Genomic DNA, 19,134 nt, shown 5'->3' with positions numbered 1-19,134 from the left:
GTAGAGAAGCAGATGCCCAGGGCCAGGGAGGGCGAGGGCCCCACATGGATTCTGACCTGGGGAGGGGGCAGATGGGTCTTGGTTTCAGAACAGAGGACCCAGGGACCGGTCCTCACTGTGGAGGCTGTGGTCCGCCCACGCGCGGCCCAGCACTGCGAGGCTGCTGGTCCACCTTAAGCGACAGCAGTGGCGGTGCTGGAGGGGTGGGATTTCCTGCAGGAGGTGGGCCCGCCCGCGGGCCTATCCCAGGCACGGGCAGGGTGCCCGGCCCTTCCTGAGGGGCACTCCTTTCTGTCCTGGGAGGCCTGCAGCCTGGGCTGGGATGCAGAGGGACCAGCAGACCCGCCCTCCTTACCCTGCCCGCTGGCCCTGTGGCTCAAGGGCTGTGAGGTGGGCAGGGGATAAACAACCAAGGTGCCCCTGCAGTGTGACAATCCCCCACCCTCATAAATGCTGCGGGTGGGGTGGGCGGGGTGTTCCTCCAGATGGGAGGGGCCAGGCCCTACCCAGGAAGAGCTCCGAGGTGTTTAGGGAAAGATCTGTGCAAACAGGGACCCGGAAGGGACCTACATGCTCCAGCGCCGCGGCCTGTGGGCTGGGGACAGGAGGCCTGGCGGTCGCCGTGTGTACCCCGGTGGGCAAGACCTCAGGTGTGCGGCGGCCGCATGGCCTCTGAGGGTCACGGGCTCCCAGCCTGGAGTTGGAGGAGAGGCCCCGCTGCGGGAGGGTCCGCCGCCGGCTCTGCCCCGAGCTCAGAGGGAGGAGGAGGAGGAGGGAGATGGCAGGCCGGGCAGGTGGGAGGGGCCGGCTGTCGCGAGGGGCCCCGCCCGGCCCCACGGCCCCTCACCGCTGGTCCACCTTAAGGGGCGCGCTGACATCAGCACGCTGTCTCCGCCGCCGCCCGGGAGGTGGGATTTCCTCTGCTGCCACCGCTGCTGCCTGGGTCCTGCCCGTCCAGCCGGCCCCGCCCGCCCGGCCCCGGGGAGGGATGCGGCGGCGCGGTGCCCAGGATGCCCCGCAGCCCCGGGACGCGCCTCAAACCCGCCAAGTACATCCCGGTGGCCACGGCGGCCGCACTGCTGGTCGGCTCCAGCACCCTGTTCTTCGTGTTCACGTGAGTCGGCCGCGGCGCTGGGGCCAGAAGGGGCAGGGCTGCGCACAGCGGTGGACGCGGCCTGGAGGGACCAGGGCCGGGGTTGGGCTGGCGGGCTGGGCTGGGTTGGGGCACCAGGGCCGTGGGCAATGTGAGACCCCACTCTGGACCAAGGCTGATGCCACGAGCGTGCCCTTCCTGGGGTGTCAGGGACAGGTGAGACCTGGGTGTGAGGACACTGGTGTCCGATGGCCACCCTGTGAGCATACCAGGCAGGCCCTGGGTGCGAGGCGCTGGCCCGGGCAAGGGAGTGCGTGCGGGGGCTGCCCAGGGTGTGGCTGCAGCCCTGCCCTCCCCACGAGGGGAGGGGGGCCGCCCAGAGCCACCAGCCCTCCTTGCTAGGAGCCAAGGACGACTCTCAAGTGCCCTCCCAGCTGTCCGGCCCCAGGCCAGAGCCAAGTTCCCGCGTAGGTGTGGCCTGGCCCGGCTGCCACGTGCCTGCCCCATGGCCACCACCGACGCTGGCCTGGCAGTGCCCTCTGCCTTCTCTTGACCTCCTTCTCAGGAAGGTCCAGTGGTCACAGCTGGAGGCCTAGGTCAGGCCACACCCAGGGACACTGGCCTCAGTGGGCGCTGGGACCCTTGAGGCAGAGGGCAGGTAGGTCCCGGGCCCGTGCAGACCAGGGCAGGCGCTGACCACAGTTCCCTCTGCATTGTTGTGCCACCCCCCTCCCCAGGGCTCCTCAGGCACAGGGAAGGGTTGGGGACCCCAGGCTTCAGCCATGCAGGTCTGCGACCACCTCCTGCCACAAGTCCCAGGCTGGGACACAGCCAGGTCACCAGAGTAGCAACCACTCTAGCCTTCCTGGGGACCTGAGGCTTGGGGTGGCCGCAGCCAGTGGGGCATCTGTTCCAAGGCGGGGGTGGGCAGAAGCCAGCCGGGTACCCTTTCACCTTAGCCGGGGCGAGGGCAGCAGCACAAGGATGGAAGGCTGCATTGGGCACCTTGGAGGTAGGCGAGCCCCGACCTGGAGGCTGGGCTGGGTGGGCACCACAGGCTGCCAACAGCATGTTTAAAAAAGGCCTGTGTGGACAGGCTTATTTCTGGCTTTGGCGAGCAGACTTGTTCTTGTCACTCAGATGCTGCTGGCTATGAGGCTGTGGGCAGCGGGCGCGGGCCGAGGTGGGATGCGTCCCGCTGAGGCTTCTGGAGGGTGGGGCCTGGGCAGGGGTCTTGCGGGAGTCTGGGCCCTGCTTCCCTGCAGCCTGGCCTCCACGTGCTGGTTCTGGTTTCTCACTCCCCAAATGAAATTCAGCATTTGTCCTGACTTTAAAAGGAATATGTGTTCTCTAATGAGAACTTGTGAAACGCTGGGGAAAAGTTCAACAAGCAACTGAGATCAACCCCACCCCAGGGAGCTCACCCACCTCCTCTCCCCTTAGGTGCACACAGGCCCCCTGAAGGGTGCTTGTCCTGAGCCTTCCCTTGATCTCAGAGGGTCCCTACTGTCCTGTGAACTCAACCTGCCCTAGGGGCTGGGCATGGAGGCTGCCTACCCTCCCTCTGCTCTCACTGCTGGGGTTCTGGGTTCTGGGTTCAGTGATCCAGCGCTGAGAGGTTCGGGGTTGCCTCAGGGCAGCACAGGTGTGCCCTGCATCCTGCCCTGAGTGACTCACTCTGCCTGAGAGACCATGCGGAAGATGGAGGTGCAGGGGTGCTAGCCGGCGTCCAGGTGCAGCAATCATCTTGCCAAGGGACCCTCACTCGCCCCCTGGAACAGGGATCCCTGCACCCCACGGCCACATTCCTTGGCTAAATGGCCATTGAGGACCCTGGCTGGCGCCCAGCCCAGTTCTGAAGGCATTGTAGTTCCTGAGGGGGTCTGCTGGGTAGCCCAGGCCCAATGACACCACCCACAGTGGGCTGATTCCGGGTAAGCAGGGGGCCAAGCAGTCCCCTTCTTGGGACAGGCCTCTCGTCACCCCGGTACCCACACCTCTGCCCTGTTTCTGATCCCAGGCCCACTGCAGACTCAGACACCTGCTCCTGGGCCCTTCCTACCCTGCCCTCGGGGCCCCACAGGATTCTGTCTGCTCTGCTCCTTGGACTTCACTGGAAGCTGAGTGGTCCCCGGCGCCCGCTCTATACTCAGTAAATATGAGTTGCTCCTTTGAGACAGGTCCACGTAGACAGCAGCTCCGGGTGTCACTCAGGGTGGGGAGCCCAGGCCTAGAGGACCAAAGACCCCTCCCTTGGGCCAGCTCTCTGAGGGGCTCGGCCAGCAGGACATTCAGACATGTCACCAGGAAAGGCTGGGGTGTAGGGAGGAGGCCCAGAGCTGGGGGTGTCCCCCCACGAGGATGGGTAGCAGGCCTCAGGGTAGGTTCCTGGTGGCCCTCCTCCTCCAGGAAGCCTTCCTGGGTTCTTGGTACAGTTCTGTCCCCCTGGACCCCAGAAGGCTCAGCGTCAGGCCGGGTCAGGTGCTGGGAGGTGTCCGAGAGTGCCGAGGCCAGGTCTCTGCCCTTTTCCCTTCCTCCTCCTGGAGCCACCTTACAGAACGACAGGGACCCTGTGAACATCAGAGGGCCAGGGCTGCTTGGTGGGATACCCATGCCTGGGGCCGACACTGGACTGTCTTGTCTCTGTCTGGGGCCAGTGGGCTGACTTCTGGGATGTCATGGCAGGTGCCCAGGATGGGCCTGAGCCCTCCCTATGCTTAGAGGCCCAGTCAGCCACAAGGCCCAGCCTAGGACAGTGAGAGTTCCAGTCCAAGACCAAGCCAGCCTGCGGCGGGCCTAGGTGGATGGAGCCGCTGGCAGGGACCATATGGGGAGGGGGACACTTGGTGTTAGTCCCCTGCCAGGACTTGCTGTGTGTACCCCTGGTCCCCTGAGCTTCAGTTTCCCCATCCGCTTGGGTGTCTGTAGGGTGGGTGCATGTGGCCAGAGGCCCTGCCTGGCTGGACCAGGCAGAGTAGCCGCAGACCCTCTGGTTCCGGGTGTCCCGTGTGTGAGCTTCATTAGTCAATGTTAATGAAGAACCTGATTTAAGTGAAAACGTCTGAGTTAAAATTTTCCATTCTGCATTTAGCCGAGGCAGCATGCTACGCTGCAGAACCCCATCCTGCTGGGCGGTGTCTCCCGCCGGCCCAGGTTGGGCCATGGTGGAGGCTCAGGAGGGGGGCCGGCCCGGGGGAGGGGCCTGCAGTGTGTCTGCCACCAGTGGGCAGTGTACAACCCCTGCCTGGCAGGGCGAGCCTGGAGCACACCATTCCCTGGGAGGGGAGTGGGGTGTCATCCCTGAGGGCAGAGAGGTGCTCCTGGAGCCTGGCACAGACTCAGGCGGCCGGAGCAGTGCTGCCTGCCAGGCCTCGCCCACGGAGCTCGCGTGTCCTCACACATCCTCACACTTGCCCAGCCCACAGGGAGCTGAGAGATGTCCAGAGAGGGCTGGGGTGTGTGGGTCAGTGGAGGAGGGGCAAGTCTGCATCTGTGTTTGTGTGTGAATGAGGGTACAAATGTGCCATTGTGTGCACGAGTGTGCATATCCATACACACGTCAGCACACACGTGCCTTTTGTGTTGATCACATGTGCGTGTGTGTATGCATGCTTGTGCAGTATCCACACATGTACGCCTGGAGCATTGTGTGTGTCTGCATGTGTGCTACACACGTGTGCATGCATGGGTCCCTGCATGTTCATGTGGATGTGCGTGTGTTCTTTTGTCTTCTCCCCTACTTAGCCGTTCCTGGGCCCTGGCAGCATTGGCTAGTGAGCTAGTCCTTGTTGGGCATGACCCAGGCCTCAGCCCCTCTTATGGCACAGCCTGGGGGTAGAGACCCCTGGGGTGAGGATGGGGGGGCAGAATGCGTGCCAGTGCCTGATCCTGGGTCTGAGTGAAGCCTGGGGGCTGGAGGTGGTGAGTGGAGGGTGCAGTGGCTCAGGTCCCAGTCAGAGAACCCATGCCCTCCCAGACTTGCCCAGCACAGGCTAAAGCCCCACCCTGCCCTCCCTGGTATGTGCTGCCCACGCATGCAGTGGGTGGGTGGTGTCCACCCTGGGTAGAGGCCGTCTAGAGCCTCATTGCAAGCGTTACTCCATCACCTTGCAGCTGCTGCTCTCCCCAGCCCCAACTGTGTCACTCAGGGTCATCAAGGCCCAGGGAGGACAAAACAGTGTGGGCCTCCGGGGCGGGGGTTCAGTCCCTGCCTTGGGTGACAAGCCCTCAGATACCCTTGATTGTAAAATGGGGATGACAGAAGCGCCGCCCCCCAGCCTGAAGGGTGGGATGCATGGTTCACTGAGCAGGCCGGTGGGCAGTGGGCTCTCAACATCTGCCGGTAAAACTTGGAGGGCGATGATGAAGGGCCGTGCTCGGCCCCCGTCCCACGTCCTCCCGCCTTCAGCGCCCGCCTGCCTGCTGCACGTGTCTGCATGTCTGTCCGTTCTCGGCCGGTTCCTTCCTCTCGAGAGCAGGCTGGCTCCCCAGTGTGCGACAGTGCAGGTGCCTGAGAGCCACACTTTCCTTTTGCACAGACTACATGGTCAGCCCTCCCAGCAGGCGCGTGGGGAGCTGGCTCGCAGCACCAGGGTGGGTCCGCGGTGCCCACCTCTCCCAGGTTCTGGCTGTGCCTGGCTCTCTCTCACCTGTCTTAACCGGCATCTGGGCTCCTAGCCCCCTCCCACCCATTTGGGCAGACCATGCCTCAGGGACCCACCGTCATCCTGCCAAATGACATTGGATCGGAGGTTACAAACATACATTGAGCGCTGTCTGCACGCCAGGCTCCAGCGTGCAGGGGTGGGGAGTATGGAAGGTATCTGCTCTGGGCCGCCTGGTCAGGGGTGGTGGAGGAAGGCCTCCTGGCAGAGGACCCCGTGTCCTCAGACTATGCATCACTTCCACGGCGGGTTCTGGAGAAGAGGTAGGGGCAACTCACGGCTCCCAGCCTGCCGAGTGTGCTGCCTGCCGTGGGAGCGGAATCTTTAAATAGCCTCTTGCTTTCCACTAAAAATAGAGAAGTTCCGCTACCATGGAGGTGGTTGCTGGGGTGGCAGGGCTGGCTCCTGGCCAAGGCAGGCGTGGGCACCAGTGTGGCCGGCGTATGCCATGGGGGCGGGCAGGGCCACGGGCACGACTCACTCTGCAGGTGGCCACAATGCCCTGTCCACATGGTCAAGTCTGGTGTAGGGGATCCCCACCGGCCCCCCAGCTACACAGAGGGCCTGAGTGCGGGGAGGGAAGCAGACCCACTGGGTGCCCCCTGCTTATCACAGCAGCCATGGGAGAGATGGTGAGCCTGAAGCCAGAGGGGCTTCGTAGCAGCCTAGTGGGCAGAAACCCACCACAGAGTTGGGGCAGGGGGTCACAGGCCATGTGCCTGAGGACTGGTGAGTCTCCAGTCCTGAGGAAGATGCTCTCTGTGCCAGAGTGTCCACCAGGGAGGCGTGTGAGACCTTTGCAGGGAGCCATCAATCTGAGAAGGCTTCATGGAAGAGGGGGCAGCCTTGGAGCCAAGTGGCGAGGGGTGATGAGAGATGGCGGAGGGGTGGGAGGCGCCATGCTTTTAGTCTCCAAGTATTTTGCACTGCCCTATGGAGAATAAGGTGACAAATTAAAAAGAAGAGGCAGCCTGGGTGGGGATGCACCCAGGGCCCAGGCCCTGAGACTGCACCCCTCAGGGAAGAGCAGGGAAGAACCCCCCATGCATTTACCGACCGAGGATTGGGGCTCCCCACACCACACCCCAGAATCTCCCTGGCAACAGGATCCTGCCAAGCTGGGGACAGGTCTGGGTGAGGCCCAGGACTGGCCTGAGCTGCCCGGCAGTTCACTGGCCTCTACCCGTCAGAGCACATGGGCAGAGCCAGCTCCTTTCCCATCCTGGGTTCCCACCTCCTGTCTCCTGTCTCCCCATCAAGGGCAGGGGACCCGGAACGATTCCCAGCTGGGGCAGGAGGACGCGGCTTGGCTCTGGCCTATGGGCCTCCCTGAGCCTCAGTCTGCTCAACGGGGGGTTGAGCTCCTAACAGGCGCTCAGGGGTGTCTGGGTCAGGGCTGGCACACACGGAGCCTGTGCACAGCCCCTGAGGGTTGAGTAGAGAAGCAGTGGGCCCGTGGCAACAGTGGTCTCCCTGACTGCCATGCTGAGCGCTGCACGCGTGTGGCCAAGCCTAATTCCTCTGCCCCGCGTCCCCTCCCCACACACCTGCCACACCCCCAGACCCAGCTCTGCACTGCTGTCCGACACAGGTGCCCATGGTTGACACGAGCTGTGTCCCCAGCCGTTCCTGTCTACAATGGCATCCTCTTCCTCTTTGTGCTGGCCAACTTCAGCATGGCCACCTTCATGGACCCTGGCGTCTTCCCCCGAGGTAGGGCCCTGTGCTGGGGTAGCTCATCTGGCTGACTTTCGCTAGAGTGTGAGTGGCTGACAAAAGAGAGTCTGGCTGGGGGCGGTGTGGGGGGTGGGTGGGAAGGGCTGGCTGGAGAGGGGCTCTCCTGCCAGGGAAGTCACTTTCGTGCTGCCCCCGACCCACAGCGGATGAGGACGAGGATAAGGAGGATGACTTCCGGGCCCCGCTGTACAAGAACGTGGATGTGCGGGGCATCCAGGTCCGTATGAAATGGTGCGCCACCTGCCACTTCTACCGCCCGCCGCGCTGCTCCCACTGCAGCGTCTGCGACAACTGCGTGGAGGTGACCGCCTGCCCCGCCCCCAGCCCACGCCCTCCTCCCCTGCCCGCCGTGTGCCCTGACGCGCTGTTCCTGCCCAGGACTTCGACCACCACTGCCCCTGGGTCAACAACTGCATTGGGCGCCGCAACTACCGCTACTTCTTCCTGTTCCTGCTGTCGCTCAGTGCGCACATGGTGGGCGTCGTAGCCTTCGGCCTGGTCTACGTGCTGAACCACGCCGAGGGGCTGGGCGCCGCGCACACCACCATCACGTATCCTTGGCCTGACCACAAAGGCGGTGTGGACCGGGGACGCTTCTCACAGGGGAAGTCGAGGCTTGGAGGGGTGGGTCGACAGCCCAGAAGTCCCCAGGGAGTGGGTCTCCTTCCCTGAGCGGGCGGTGGGGAGGGGCGGGTAGTCTGTCCACAGGTGCCTGCTCCATCCTCACCCACGGCCGTTGGCCTTAACGGGCCAGCATGGCCGTCATGTGTGTGGCCGGCCTCTTCTTCATCCCTGTCATCGGCCTCACTGGCTTCCACGTGGTGCTGGTCACTCGGGGCCGCACCACCAATGAGCAGGTGCAGACCCTGGGTGGGGCCATGCAGTGATGGGGCTGGGCATGGGAGGGTCCCCGATGGGCTGAGCGAGGAGCCAGGGCTGCACAGGGACTGGGGTGGGGGGGGCGGGGCAGGGCCGGGGCCCTCGGCTGATGTGCAGCTGTGGTAGGGGAAGCTCTGGCCCTGGAGACCCCAGGTGGGGTTTGGCATGTGGGGTCTCACCTGCCCTGTCCCCCTCCTTGCCCCCATCTGTAGGCACTGCAACCACCAGTGAATCAGAGCCCAGAAATTCCACAGCAGGGGCAGACCCTGGTGACCTGGGTTGGGGGCACCCCTGGGCTAACCCTGCCCAACTCACCTCTGCGGAACCCCTGCTGTCCCTGCCTGTCCCCCTGCCCTCCTTGGCCAGACCCTGGCTGGCCAGGCTGGCTGAGGGGTCCCATGTCCACAGGTGACGGGGAAGTTCCGTGGGGGTGTGAACCCCTTCACCCGCGGCTGCTATGGGAACGTGGAGCACGTGCTGTGCAGCCCCCTGGCGCCCCGGTGAGGCCCGGCGGGTGTCCAGTGGGCCTCCTCGGGGTTTGGGGTGGGCAGCCATGGGCCCTCAGCCTGATCCACTTCTGCTTTTGGCAGGTGGGGTCCTGCCCTTGGCATGCATTCAGGCCAGGTTGCCCTGGCCACTGACCCCTCTGGCCCTGGTGCAGGTATGTGGTGGAGCCGCCCCGGCTGCCGCTTGCCGCTCGCCTGAAGCCGCCCTTCCTTCGGCCGGAGCTCCTGGAGCGAGCCGCACCACTCAAGGTCAAGCTTAGTGACAACGGGCTGAAGGCTGGCCTGGGCCACAGCAAGGTGGGGGCCCAGGGGTGGGGTAAGGGATGGGGTGAGGTGGGAAGTGGTCAGGTTGGAGGGGCCTAAGAGTAGAAGGGGGAAGGACTGGGTGGAATCGGGGAGAAGTCTAGGTCCCAGGCCTCAGGATGGAGTCCCCAGTTAAGCCCTGCCCGTGGCCTGTACCCTACACACCACTGACCGTGCCCCCTCCCAGTCCAAGGGCAGCCTGGACCGGCTGGATGAGAAGCCGCTGGACCTGGGGCCGCCGCTGCCCCCCAAGGCGGAGGCTGGCACATTTGGCAGCGACCTGCAGACCCCACGCCCCGGCAGTGCTGGTGAGGCGGGGGCGGCCAAACGGAGGGAGGGGCACAGACTGATCCCAGTCTGACAGTGGTCCATCTTCCCCAGAGAGCGCCCTGTCGGCGCAGAGGACCAGTCCCCCGACACCCGCCATGTACAAGTTCCGGCCCGCCTTTCCCACGGGTACCAAGGCGCCCTTCTGTGGGCCGGGTGAGCAGGTGAGGAGGCCTGGCCCTGCCCAGAGGTCCCGAGGTCCCGCCCCGCAGGCTCCACCCAAGAGCCCCCCCCCCCCCGCCCCCCGGACCCCGGGAAACTCCAGAGCCCCGCCCCCAGACTTCGCCACACCCTGGAGGCCACTTCCCAAGGAATCCTATCTAAGGCCACGACCCAGGTCTCACCCCTGAAAGACCCGCCTGGGTCACAGAGGGTGTGGGCATCCCAGCTGGGGCAGGTGTCCTGGGAGGGGCTGGCACAGGCAGTCCTAGCCACCCAGCCCTTGGCCAGTGTTGCCTGCTGGCTCTAGGCGCTGCCCCCGGGGGCACTGTGTGCCAGGATGCCTGGAATTCCACAATTAGTCACTCTGTAAGGTCCTCAGGGCCCTCGGGAAGGCTTCAGAGGAATTTGAGATTGTTTGAGGAAGCACGTTTATTCTCTGCGTTCACGTGGAGCAGCGGACGGCCTGAGCAGACACCCAGACCCCTGAGGTTCCCAGGCTGCCTGCCTCCTTCATGCCACCAGAGGGCAGGCCCATGGCTGAGCCAGCACACTTGGACCAGCCCCTCTCTCCCAGGGAACTCCCTCCAGGACTGATATCCTTCCTGACCCTGCCTCTGGGGCCTGCTGGTCAGGGCAGTGAGTCTGGGCCTCCCTGGCCAGTGTCCGGTGGCCCTTCTTGGAATGAGGGGGCTTAGGTGGGTTGCCTCCTTCCTGGGATTGTCCTGGGTCCCATGGAGGGTCCGGCTGGTTGGCCAAGTGCCCTGAGGCCACATTTGTCCCCACCCATGCGCCTTCTGGGTTTTGAGGTTCTGCAGGCTCTTGTCCCAGTCCAAGTCTGTGTGCCTGGAATCACGGAGAATCAAAAAGGCCCCTCTCTGTCACTGTGGCTACCCCCTGGGCTGCTGGGCTCTGAGGGCACTGCCCTGCTGTCTGCTTTGCACTGCCCGCCCAGACCCTCAGCCGTGGGCTGCCTGGGAGAGGCCCTGGGTCACTGTGTGGTTAAGTCTCTCTGAGGTCCTGATCCCAAGCCTGCCCCAAGGCCCCTTCCTCTCCCTGGGGAGTTGGGCTGGAGCAGATGCACAGCCTTCCCTGGAGAGATACTGGGGCCCCCGGCTCTGCTCCACCCTTTCCCCGCTTCCCTCCGTGGGGCGCAGGGGATAGAGAGCTTCTGGGAACAGCTCGTCGGTTGCACCTGCCGCCATCCCTGATGCCACCGGGATTGCAACTTCCTAGTGGGCACAGAGCACCTGGTGAGCGGGCAGGGCACGGTGGGTGGGCCAAGATGGATGTGCGCCATCTCCCCCTGCAGGTCACGGGCACTGACTCCCTGACGCTCGGGGAGGACAGCATCCACAGCCTGGACTTTGCATCCGAGCCCAGCCTGGATGTCCCTGACTACCCGCCCAGTGGCCTGCATGCGGCCTACCCGCCATCCCCACCACTCAGTGCTGCTGACACCTTCTCAGGCGCCTTGCGCTCCCTGAGCCTCAAAGCCGCCAGCCGGCGGGGCGGGGACCACGTGGCCCTGCAGCCCCTGCGCTCTGAGGGTGGGCCCCCCACGCCCCACCGTGGCCTCTTTGCCCCCCACGCACTGCCCAACCGCAACGGCAGCCTGTCCTACGACAGCCTGCTAAACCCTGGCTCTCCCGGGGGCCACACGTGCCCGGCCCACCCCTCAGCTGGCGCAGCCAGCTACCGCTCACCCTACCTGCACGCGGGTGCAGCGGGCGACCCACCACGGCCCCCGCCCCGCAGCTTCAGCCCCGTGCTGGGCCTGCGGCCTCGGGAGCCCTCGCCTGTGCGCTACGACAACCTGTCCAGGACCATCATGGCCTCCATCCAGGAGCGCAAGGACAGGGAGGAGCGTGAGCGGCTGCTGCGCTCTCAGGCTGACTCGCTCTTTGGCGACTCGGGCGTCTACGACGCACCTAGCTCCTATAGCCTGCAGCAGGCCAGCGTGCTGTCTGAGGGCCCCCGTGGCCCCGCGCTGCGCTGCAGCTCCAGGGACGACCTGGTGGCTGGGCCCGGCTTCGGGGGCGCCCGCAACCCCGCGCTGCAGGCGTCGCTGTCCTCGCTGTCCAGCGCCATGAGCCGAGCGCCGCGGACCTCCTCTTCCTCCCTGCAGGCAGACCTGGCCAACAGTGGCGCCCCGGGGGCCCGGCCTGCCAGCGGCTCGCACAGGTCGCCCGTGCGCCAGGTCCCTCCGTCCCCACCTAGCACTCCCCGCTCGCCCTCCTACGTGGGCCCCAAAGCCGTCGCCTTCATCCAAGCGGAGCTCCCAGAACCGCCGCCCTCGCTGTCTGTGCAGAGGTGGGTGCTCAGGGTGCGGTCAGCTGCTGGGCACAGGGCAGGTGTCTGGCTGCCTGCAGGGCCTCTTGGCCAAGCACGTGGGGGCTGCCCAGGAGGCCTGAGGCTACCTAGGGGGGTGGGCCTCACCCACCTTGGAGGATCCTGGCGGCCAGTGTGAGGGTAGCCCGGCTCCAAGGGCGCCTTGGCATGTCCTGGGACCAGGGGCAGGAGAATTTGCATCTTGAGCCCAACACCCACACTCTCCCCTGGCTGGCACAGACCCAGCATGTGGGGGACCCTAGGGTTCTTCCTCTAGAGATGATGCCACTGTCCATGCCCAGAAGGCCAAGTCTGGGTGACCCTCCTCCCACAGCAAAACATGCCACTCTGGGCACCACGGTCCTGGCCCTCGGGGGGCACACAGCCCCAGGAAGCAAGGGCTTCCCTGCTCAGAGATGGGCAAACTGAGTCTCAGAAGGGCAGGCTGGTCCCAGGCCCACGTACGAGAGCTGAGCAGCTGCTGGGCACGTTTGCTCATCAGGGCTTCACCTGGCTGCCGTGAGCACAGGCTCAGTTGACGAGGAGGTTCCTGTTGTGCGTGTGACAGGCCCAGAGGGGGCAGCTGTGAGGCAGCCCAGGGAGGGAGGGGCTCCTGCCTGCATGAATGCTGGGCAGCGAGGTCCATGCTACTGGTCAGTGCTGGGCAGGCTGGAGGGCAGAAGGGCAGCCCCTCGTTTCCCTTGGAGGGAGCAGGGAAGAGGCCACATCGTCACTGCTGGGCTTCCCAGCTCAGGGCACCAGGACAGGGCAGGGTCTAGGGACTCGCCTGGCCAGCATCCACCTGGCGTCCCTGTGTTCTGTGGTCTGTGCCGAGAGGCCTGGGAGGGGATGGCAGCCATTCTGACATCTGTCTGTCCTGTGACAGCACGGCCCTCCCCTGGCAGGTTCTGCTCCCCCACCCATTTCCGTGTGGGACCGTCCAGGGTCAGAGGCAGGGGCTGCCCAGTGCTCCGTCTGTGTCTGTGTCCTCTGTCCTCTTGCCTCCGCTGGCCCCTGTCCTGCCATGGTCCCGTGTTCACCGTGTGTGTGCGTGTGTGTGCTTGTTTTGATGCAGGGACCACCCTCAGCTGAAGACCCCCCCAAGTAAGCTTAATGGGCAGTCCCCGGGCCTGGCCCGCTTGGGGCCTGCCACCGGCCCCCCAGGGCCCTCCGCCAGCCCCGCCCGGCACACGCTCGTTAAGAAGGTGTCCGGCGTGGGTGGGACCACATACGAGATCTCGGTGTGAGGACTGACTGCCACCCGTCGCCGTGGTGCCATGGGAGCCAAGACCCCCCCCCACAGCGGCTGCCCCCCTCCCAACTTCTCTACCCCGGGAGAGGAGGCCCAGGCTTGGTGTGGACGCATCAGCGGGAGGAGAACTACGCCTCCACGGGCCTATCCCTCGTCCTCAGCCCGTGCATCCACTCATCTGCTCACCAGGGCACGGCTGGGCCAAGGGCCATGAGGCTGCAGGATCTGCGTGTTGGTGGCCCTGCTCCCGCGAGCTGGGGCAGCAAGGGGGCGTGGACTGCACAGGTTGTCACCAGGCCAGTCCCTACCCACTTCCCTTACACATGGGTCACTGTGGCCCAGAGATGGACAGAGAGGCCTGGGCCCCTGGCCGTCCTCCCAGACCGAGGGCCCCACCGCCCAGCTGCTCCTAACCATTGCCTTTCAGGGACCCGCTGGAAGCTTGTAGCTTGGCAAGGCCCACTCTTCTGCAGGGAGTCCAGGCCCGGCCCACAGGCACCCAGCTTCGGGACTGCTCTGGGTTCTGACGGACAGGTGCACAAATGGACAGACGGACGGACAGCCAGCTGTGGGTGGGGTCCTGGCTCCGTGTGTCTCGTCTCGCCCAGCTGGTGGGCGCGTCCCCGTGTCTGTGCGCTGAGCTGCCATGCCACGTCCCATGTGTTCACGCTCGGGCCCCCGCTGCCCCCACTGCCCGGAAACTCGCTTTAATTGAAGCCTTAATCTTTGCTTTATGCTCTTGTGGGAGGTGATGGGGGCAGGGGGAGCGGGCACAGGAGGCCGGATGCCGCCACAGGGGGCCCACGCGACCCCGAGTCCCCTCCCTGCAAACTGGAGACCCCCACCCGAGGCATGCAAAGTCCAGGCCCTGCTGGAGCCTGGGCGCCCACGTGGAAAGCACATCGGGGAGGGGTCGGAGTTTTGTCTGGCGCCAGGGACCCGAGAGTAAGCACACGGCAGCGTCCGCTTGCGTTGTGTCTGTTTTATGTTTTTATATCTACATCTATATATCTATAATTTTATTAAAAAAAGAAAAAGAGTCATTTTGATCCTTTCCTTGAGCAAGGCCAGGGGCTCCGGGCGGGGGCAGAGGGCGTCAGGCTCCGGGAGAGGTGGTGGCAGATAGTCTGGGCGTGGACGTTCTGCGTGGGCGTTTCCGTGGACTTAAGCCAAGTTGGAGGCCTGGGGGGTGGGGGCTGGCCGGTGGTTCTCTGGCTGACCAGCGTGAGGTTTCCCTGGGTCTGCGTCATCCCTGGCAGTAACAGGACGTTTGGAGAGAAGCTGGGACTGCAGCTGCCCCAGGGGCCCCGGGATCCCAGGAGCAGGGAGTGCCTGCCCGTCCTGCAGCTGCGCGGACTGGAACTCATCTCCCGTTCCCCCTGCAAGTGTCCGGGGTGGGGGCGTCGGGAATCCACAGCTTTTCAGGGGCTGGGGGACCGGGGCAGGGGCTGGCCATGTGTGGGAGGCCAGTGGGTCCTCAGACCCTGAACCGGGCAGCTCTGCCCCTTGCTGACCTCCGCCTTTCTGCTTCTCTCTCACGGGACGCTGCAACCCGCAGGGGGCGGATCGGTACCTGCAGCCGTGGATGGGGGCGGCGTGGCCAGCCCAGGGTGCCCCCCGGCCTGCACCTGTGCCACCTCGGCCTCCCTGTGGACCGCCCGTCACTGCGGGTCCCCTGGAGCCCGGCCACTGGGGCGCCCCCCCGGGGGGCCGTGTGCCGTCTACACTTGGCCGCCTCCAGCCTCTTCCCCAGCCTCTCAGGGCCCGAGCGGGACACCAAGTAGAAGACTCCGGGGCCCAAGAGGCCAGGCTGCCGCGGACCCTAGGGTGTGGGCTGGGCGTCCCGTCTCCACCAGCGGCACCTTGACTGACCCCGAGCCCACCAGGGCCCGTGACCCTGTGCCCTCCCAGCTCAGGAAGTCCCCACCTGCTGCAGAGGGTTCGAAACCCTAGGTGGGGGCCCTGGAGCTGCTGGGACCAGCACAGCCTTCCCGGGTGTCACCATCACCTGATCCCCCTGCCTGACCAAGCACTTTACACGCCACTTCCTCCCAGGGAGCCCCGGCCTCTGTGGGTTGGGCTGGGTGGGGGTCTCAGGTCACCCCTGCAGGTCGCTATACTCCCCGCTCCCTGCACCCAGCACATGAACAGATGCCTTAAGCTCCTGGAGCTGCCAGCTGGAGGAGACCCCAGCCCACCGGCCCTGCCCGGTGGTCTTCACTCCTTCACTCTGAGATGTTGCACCTGGCGAGCTCAGAGGGCCCTGCCACCCCCAGCCTTGCAGCCCCCAGCCGGCTGGGCCTGGACGCTCGCAGGGGCAGGGCTGGGCCCTGGCCGTCCCCTCTGCCTGGGCAGCAGCTCTGTTTCTCCCACTTGGGGGTGAGCAGCCACAAAGCTATTCTCTATTGTTCTGAAAGGTATTGCCCCGCCCCAGTTTAATGCACTAAATAAAATTTTTGGTGTTTACCTCCATGGCTCTGTCCACCAGCGTGGTCCCCCTGTCCTCCAAGCCTCTGGGAAGCGCCAGGAGGCTGGACTGGACAGGGACCCTGGGGTGGGGAGGGAACAGGAGCCAGGGGACGGGTGGTGGCTGGGTGGTTTGGGAAGGGGGGGTGGTCAGCCAGACAGGGATGTGGCTTATGTGAAGCGACAGCAGAGCCACAGGCTTATGTGAAGGGTCCCTGATCTCCGAGGTCCGCCAGTCCCAGGGATGAGGCCTGAGGGTCTCACTTTCAGTGGAGCCCCTTCTGCACACCCTCTGCTCAGAGCCCTTCTGGTGGCCAGGGCGGTCTGGGGGCGTCCTGTGGAGAGGCTGCCCTGGCAGCGGATGGGGCTTGGGGGACGAGGCAGGGGCGCCACTGCAAGTGGGACCCTAGGGACCAGGCAGGGACCCTCACTGCAAGATCCGCCTCAGAAGGCGGCAAAGCCTCCTGTGCCCCGCCCCCATTTCCATGGAAACAAGTGCACAGGCCTTGTGTCACTACTATATGTCCAGTCGCAGGCCCAGTCCTCAGGACAGACCCCGCCTCCACCCTCCTCCAAGGCTCTGGGCTGGGACCGGTGCGTGGCAGTGCCATGGGTGGGGGCTGGCACGGCCGCTGGGCACCCTGGGCCACACCAGCCGCCTTGCTTCCTCCTCTCTGGGGCTGTTGGGCCTCCGGCCTAGAAGGGCAGGAAGTCGTCCACCTCAAGACGCAAGAACGGGCCCAGCAGGGTCCGGAGCTTCCAGACGGTGGCGCGGCTCAGCAGGGGCGGCACCAGCCCCTCGAAGGGCGCGGGGTCCACCATGTACACGTAGGCGGCGGTGCAGGCTAGCAGGGCGCCCAGCAGCAACCTCAGGGCCAGCAGCCTGTGGACGGCTGTGGTCAGGGGGTGGGGGCACCCAGGGGACAGTTCCTGGGGACTGGGCTCTGCCCCTGAGCTTGGACGGCCACCTACCAGAGCTGGCCTTTGAGGCCCTCGGAACATCCCAGCTGAGGCCGCGCCTTCTGCGGGAGAGGGGCTGAGTCAGAGCGAGTTCCTGCTCTCCCTCAGGACAAGGGTGATTCTGGTCACAGGGATCCTCTCCAGCTCCCTAAGCGGGGCCTCCAGGGAGAGGGTGGGGTGGGGGACTTACCCCTATGCACGCCATCTGCTGCTCCTTCCTGACCCGGCTGTGGCACTGGGCCCGTTCCCTAGCGGGGGTGGGGGGGGACAGCACACAGTCAGCGCCACATGTACCCCCCACCTCAGCCTGGCACCACCTGGTCTGGTGCAGGGGAATTGGGGAGGGGTCAGGGATTGGTCCACCCCATCCTGACCTGGACACCTACCCCCATCCCGGCTCAGCCAGGCCCCGCTGGCTCCCAACCCTGCACATCACCCCAGAATCTCCAGCTGGATGTCCTCCATCTGGTTCAGCACCCCCCGGATGTCCTTCTTGAGCTTCTGGGGGGCAGAGAGGGTAAAGCTGGTCCCCCAACCCCACTGCCCCCACCCAGCCCCCTCATCCTCTGGGTGTTGCCTTTAGGAACCTACCAGGAGCCCGGTGGCCTGGTTGTTCAGGGCCATGTGTACTTCGGCCACGCCGTCCCACACCTGGTGGAGGGTGGAGACTGGGTCACGCCCCAAGGAGCGGGACCCATGCAGGATGCACGTCACAGGTGGCTGCCCCAGCGCCCCCTCCCACCCTTGCAGGTGGGCACCTCGGTGATGGCCATCTTCTTCCTCTCAAAGGACAGTCGGATCTGCTGCAGCTCGTTCTGGGGGAAGGCACAGTGTGGGCAGAGGGAGGGCTGGCGGGTGGTCAGCTCCTTCCTCCCCGCACGCCCCCGGCCTCCGGGGCCCACCTGGGACTGCTGCACGAAGGACTCTTTCCCCCGGCACAGCTCCTGCTGCAGCAGCTGCAGAGGGGCCCTGTCCTTCAGGGGCCGGGCGCTGGCCTGCTCAAGGGGCTGCAGAGGAGCCACCAGCTCAGCCCCAAGGCCATCAGCAGCATCCGTGGTCAAGGACTGCTTGGGAGTGGGGTGAGGGTAGCGCATGGAGTGGCAGGGAGCTCCCCAGAGCCTCCCATTGTCCTACTGGGGCCGCACCCCGCCACGCACTCACCCAGGTCAGGGCCATGCAGCTCAAGTGCTCCGGGCACAAGGGCAGGAACTGCTGCCCCGGCCCCAGGAGGGCCCCCAGCTGCTCCCGCAGGTCCTGGTTCTGCCTTTTCTGGGGGTGGGGGCAGAGAGATGGGAACAGCCACTTCGCAGGCAGGAGGTCGAAGGGGGCGGTGGTGGAGGGCTTGGGGCCTGGGAGGGCTGGGAGCGCACTCACCAGATTCTGGTTCTCCTGCTCCAGCTGGAGAAAGGACTGCTCTGCAGGCCCCAGGAGCACACTCTGGAGCTGGGAGGGGGCTGCCCTGGGCGAGGCCAGGGTCCCTGCCCCCGGGGTCAGGGGCGGGCAAGGGCAGGGTCTGGGCCCTGAGCTGGGCCCCGCCCCCTGCGTGGGTGTCCCCTGCTCGCGGCCTGAGTGCAGGGGCCAGCCCCACCCCAGCCCCGTCTCTACTTGTCCTTGTCTCGCCCCCGCCGGGTGGTCTCGTGGCCTCTGTCGCTGCATCTCTTCCTCTTCAGCTGTGATAAAGTTCCCAGGTACCTCGTCACCGACCCTGGGCCCCCCACCCCCTGTCCCCGGGGCTGGGAAAGGCCTGGCAGACTCCACTGAGTGGGTGGAGCTGAGAGGCGCCATGCAGGGCCACCTTACAAACCCCTGGCAGGGTGGGTCCAGGCATCCTCCATGGCTGCTCGAAGCTGGGGGTTAGGGGCACTGGGGGTGGGAGTGGCCACGGGGTCCCAGGGTTTTCGGCCCCTCCATACCTCCCTGTGACCCCTTCCTGACCCCAGGTCTAGGCTTTGGCCTGGCCTGAGCTGCCACCCTCTTACAGATGGCCCTGTGAGCCATCTGCCCCTTGGGACTAGATCATGAGACACCTCACAAGTCTGAGGGCCCTCTGGGTGTCATGGCTCACAGGTGCCTCAGGGGCACCTGTCACAAAGGCCTGGGCATGGCCAGGGAGGTCATAATGGGCTGGGGTGGTGGTCAGAGCAGGGCTGGCAGGGCCCCTCCCACCGTGTCCCTGTTCCTCAAGTAACCTCAGGGGGTCACCCCCTCTGCATCGTCCCCACCACACCCACCTCAACTATTTTCTTAAAATGTACAGCAGATCATGCAGACACATGGTTAGAACAAAGTCAAACAACAGGAAGTGTCCAGTGTGACCCTGCCCCCAGCCTGTGATCCCCGTGGCTGAGACCTTTCTGGAGGTGGCCGCACGTCTCATGGTCTCTCTTCACACAGAAGAGATCATCCTACAGCCTGGGCTTTTCACCTAACGTATCTCCAAGTTTTTTTAAAAAAATC

The 19,134-nt window shown here is 65.3% G+C and overlaps 2 protein-coding genes across 7 annotated transcripts; one reads left to right on the top strand and one right to left on the bottom strand.

Annotated features, from left to right (window-relative positions):
* Nucleotides 1-289: 289 nt before the first annotated feature.
* On the top strand, nucleotides 290-15,717 carry ZDHHC8 (zinc finger DHHC-type palmitoyltransferase 8). Of its 6 annotated transcripts, none has more exons than XM_067699851.1 (12): nucleotides 515-650; nucleotides 865-1,114; nucleotides 7,349-7,470; nucleotides 7,638-7,711; nucleotides 7,873-8,045; nucleotides 8,249-8,351; nucleotides 8,782-8,873; nucleotides 9,035-9,176; nucleotides 9,370-9,490; nucleotides 9,564-9,673; nucleotides 10,981-11,981; nucleotides 14,810-15,717. In XM_067699851.1, the coding sequence occupies exons 2-12, from the start codon at nucleotides 1,011-1,013 to the stop codon at nucleotides 15,033-15,035; spliced, it is 2,268 nt and encodes a 755-aa protein (XP_067555952.1). In that variant the 5' UTR covers nucleotides 515-650; nucleotides 865-1,010; the 3' UTR covers nucleotides 15,036-15,717. The 6 variants fall into 6 exon arrangements, with proteins under 6 accessions (XP_067555950.1, XP_067555949.1, XP_067555952.1 ...); XM_067699847.1 differs by having other exon boundaries at nucleotides 517-650; nucleotides 7,638-7,795; XM_067699852.1 differs by lacking the exon at nucleotides 14,810-15,717 and adding an exon at nucleotides 13,679-14,294 and having other exon boundaries at nucleotides 519-650; nucleotides 7,638-7,795.
* A 696-nt stretch (nucleotides 15,718-16,413) lies between these two features.
* CCDC188 (coiled-coil domain containing 188) lies at nucleotides 16,414-18,588 on the bottom strand. The gene is given in 9 exon segments (XM_067701426.1): nucleotides 16,414-16,600; nucleotides 16,690-16,739; nucleotides 16,868-16,925; nucleotides 17,114-17,178; nucleotides 17,269-17,328; nucleotides 17,436-17,492; nucleotides 17,580-17,684; nucleotides 17,839-17,946; nucleotides 18,052-18,588. Coding segments are annotated over 9 exon segments (1,227 nt in total).
* Between the last annotated feature and the right edge of the window lie 546 nt (nucleotides 18,589-19,134).

This window comes from Pseudorca crassidens, chromosome 12, assembly GCF_039906515.1.
Source record: "Pseudorca crassidens isolate mPseCra1 chromosome 12, mPseCra1.hap1, whole genome shotgun sequence".
NCBI classification, from domain to species: domain Eukaryota; kingdom Metazoa; phylum Chordata; class Mammalia; order Artiodactyla; family Delphinidae; genus Pseudorca; species Pseudorca crassidens.
Note: the sequence above shows the minus strand (reverse complement) of the source record. Positions and strands in the feature narration are given on the sequence as shown.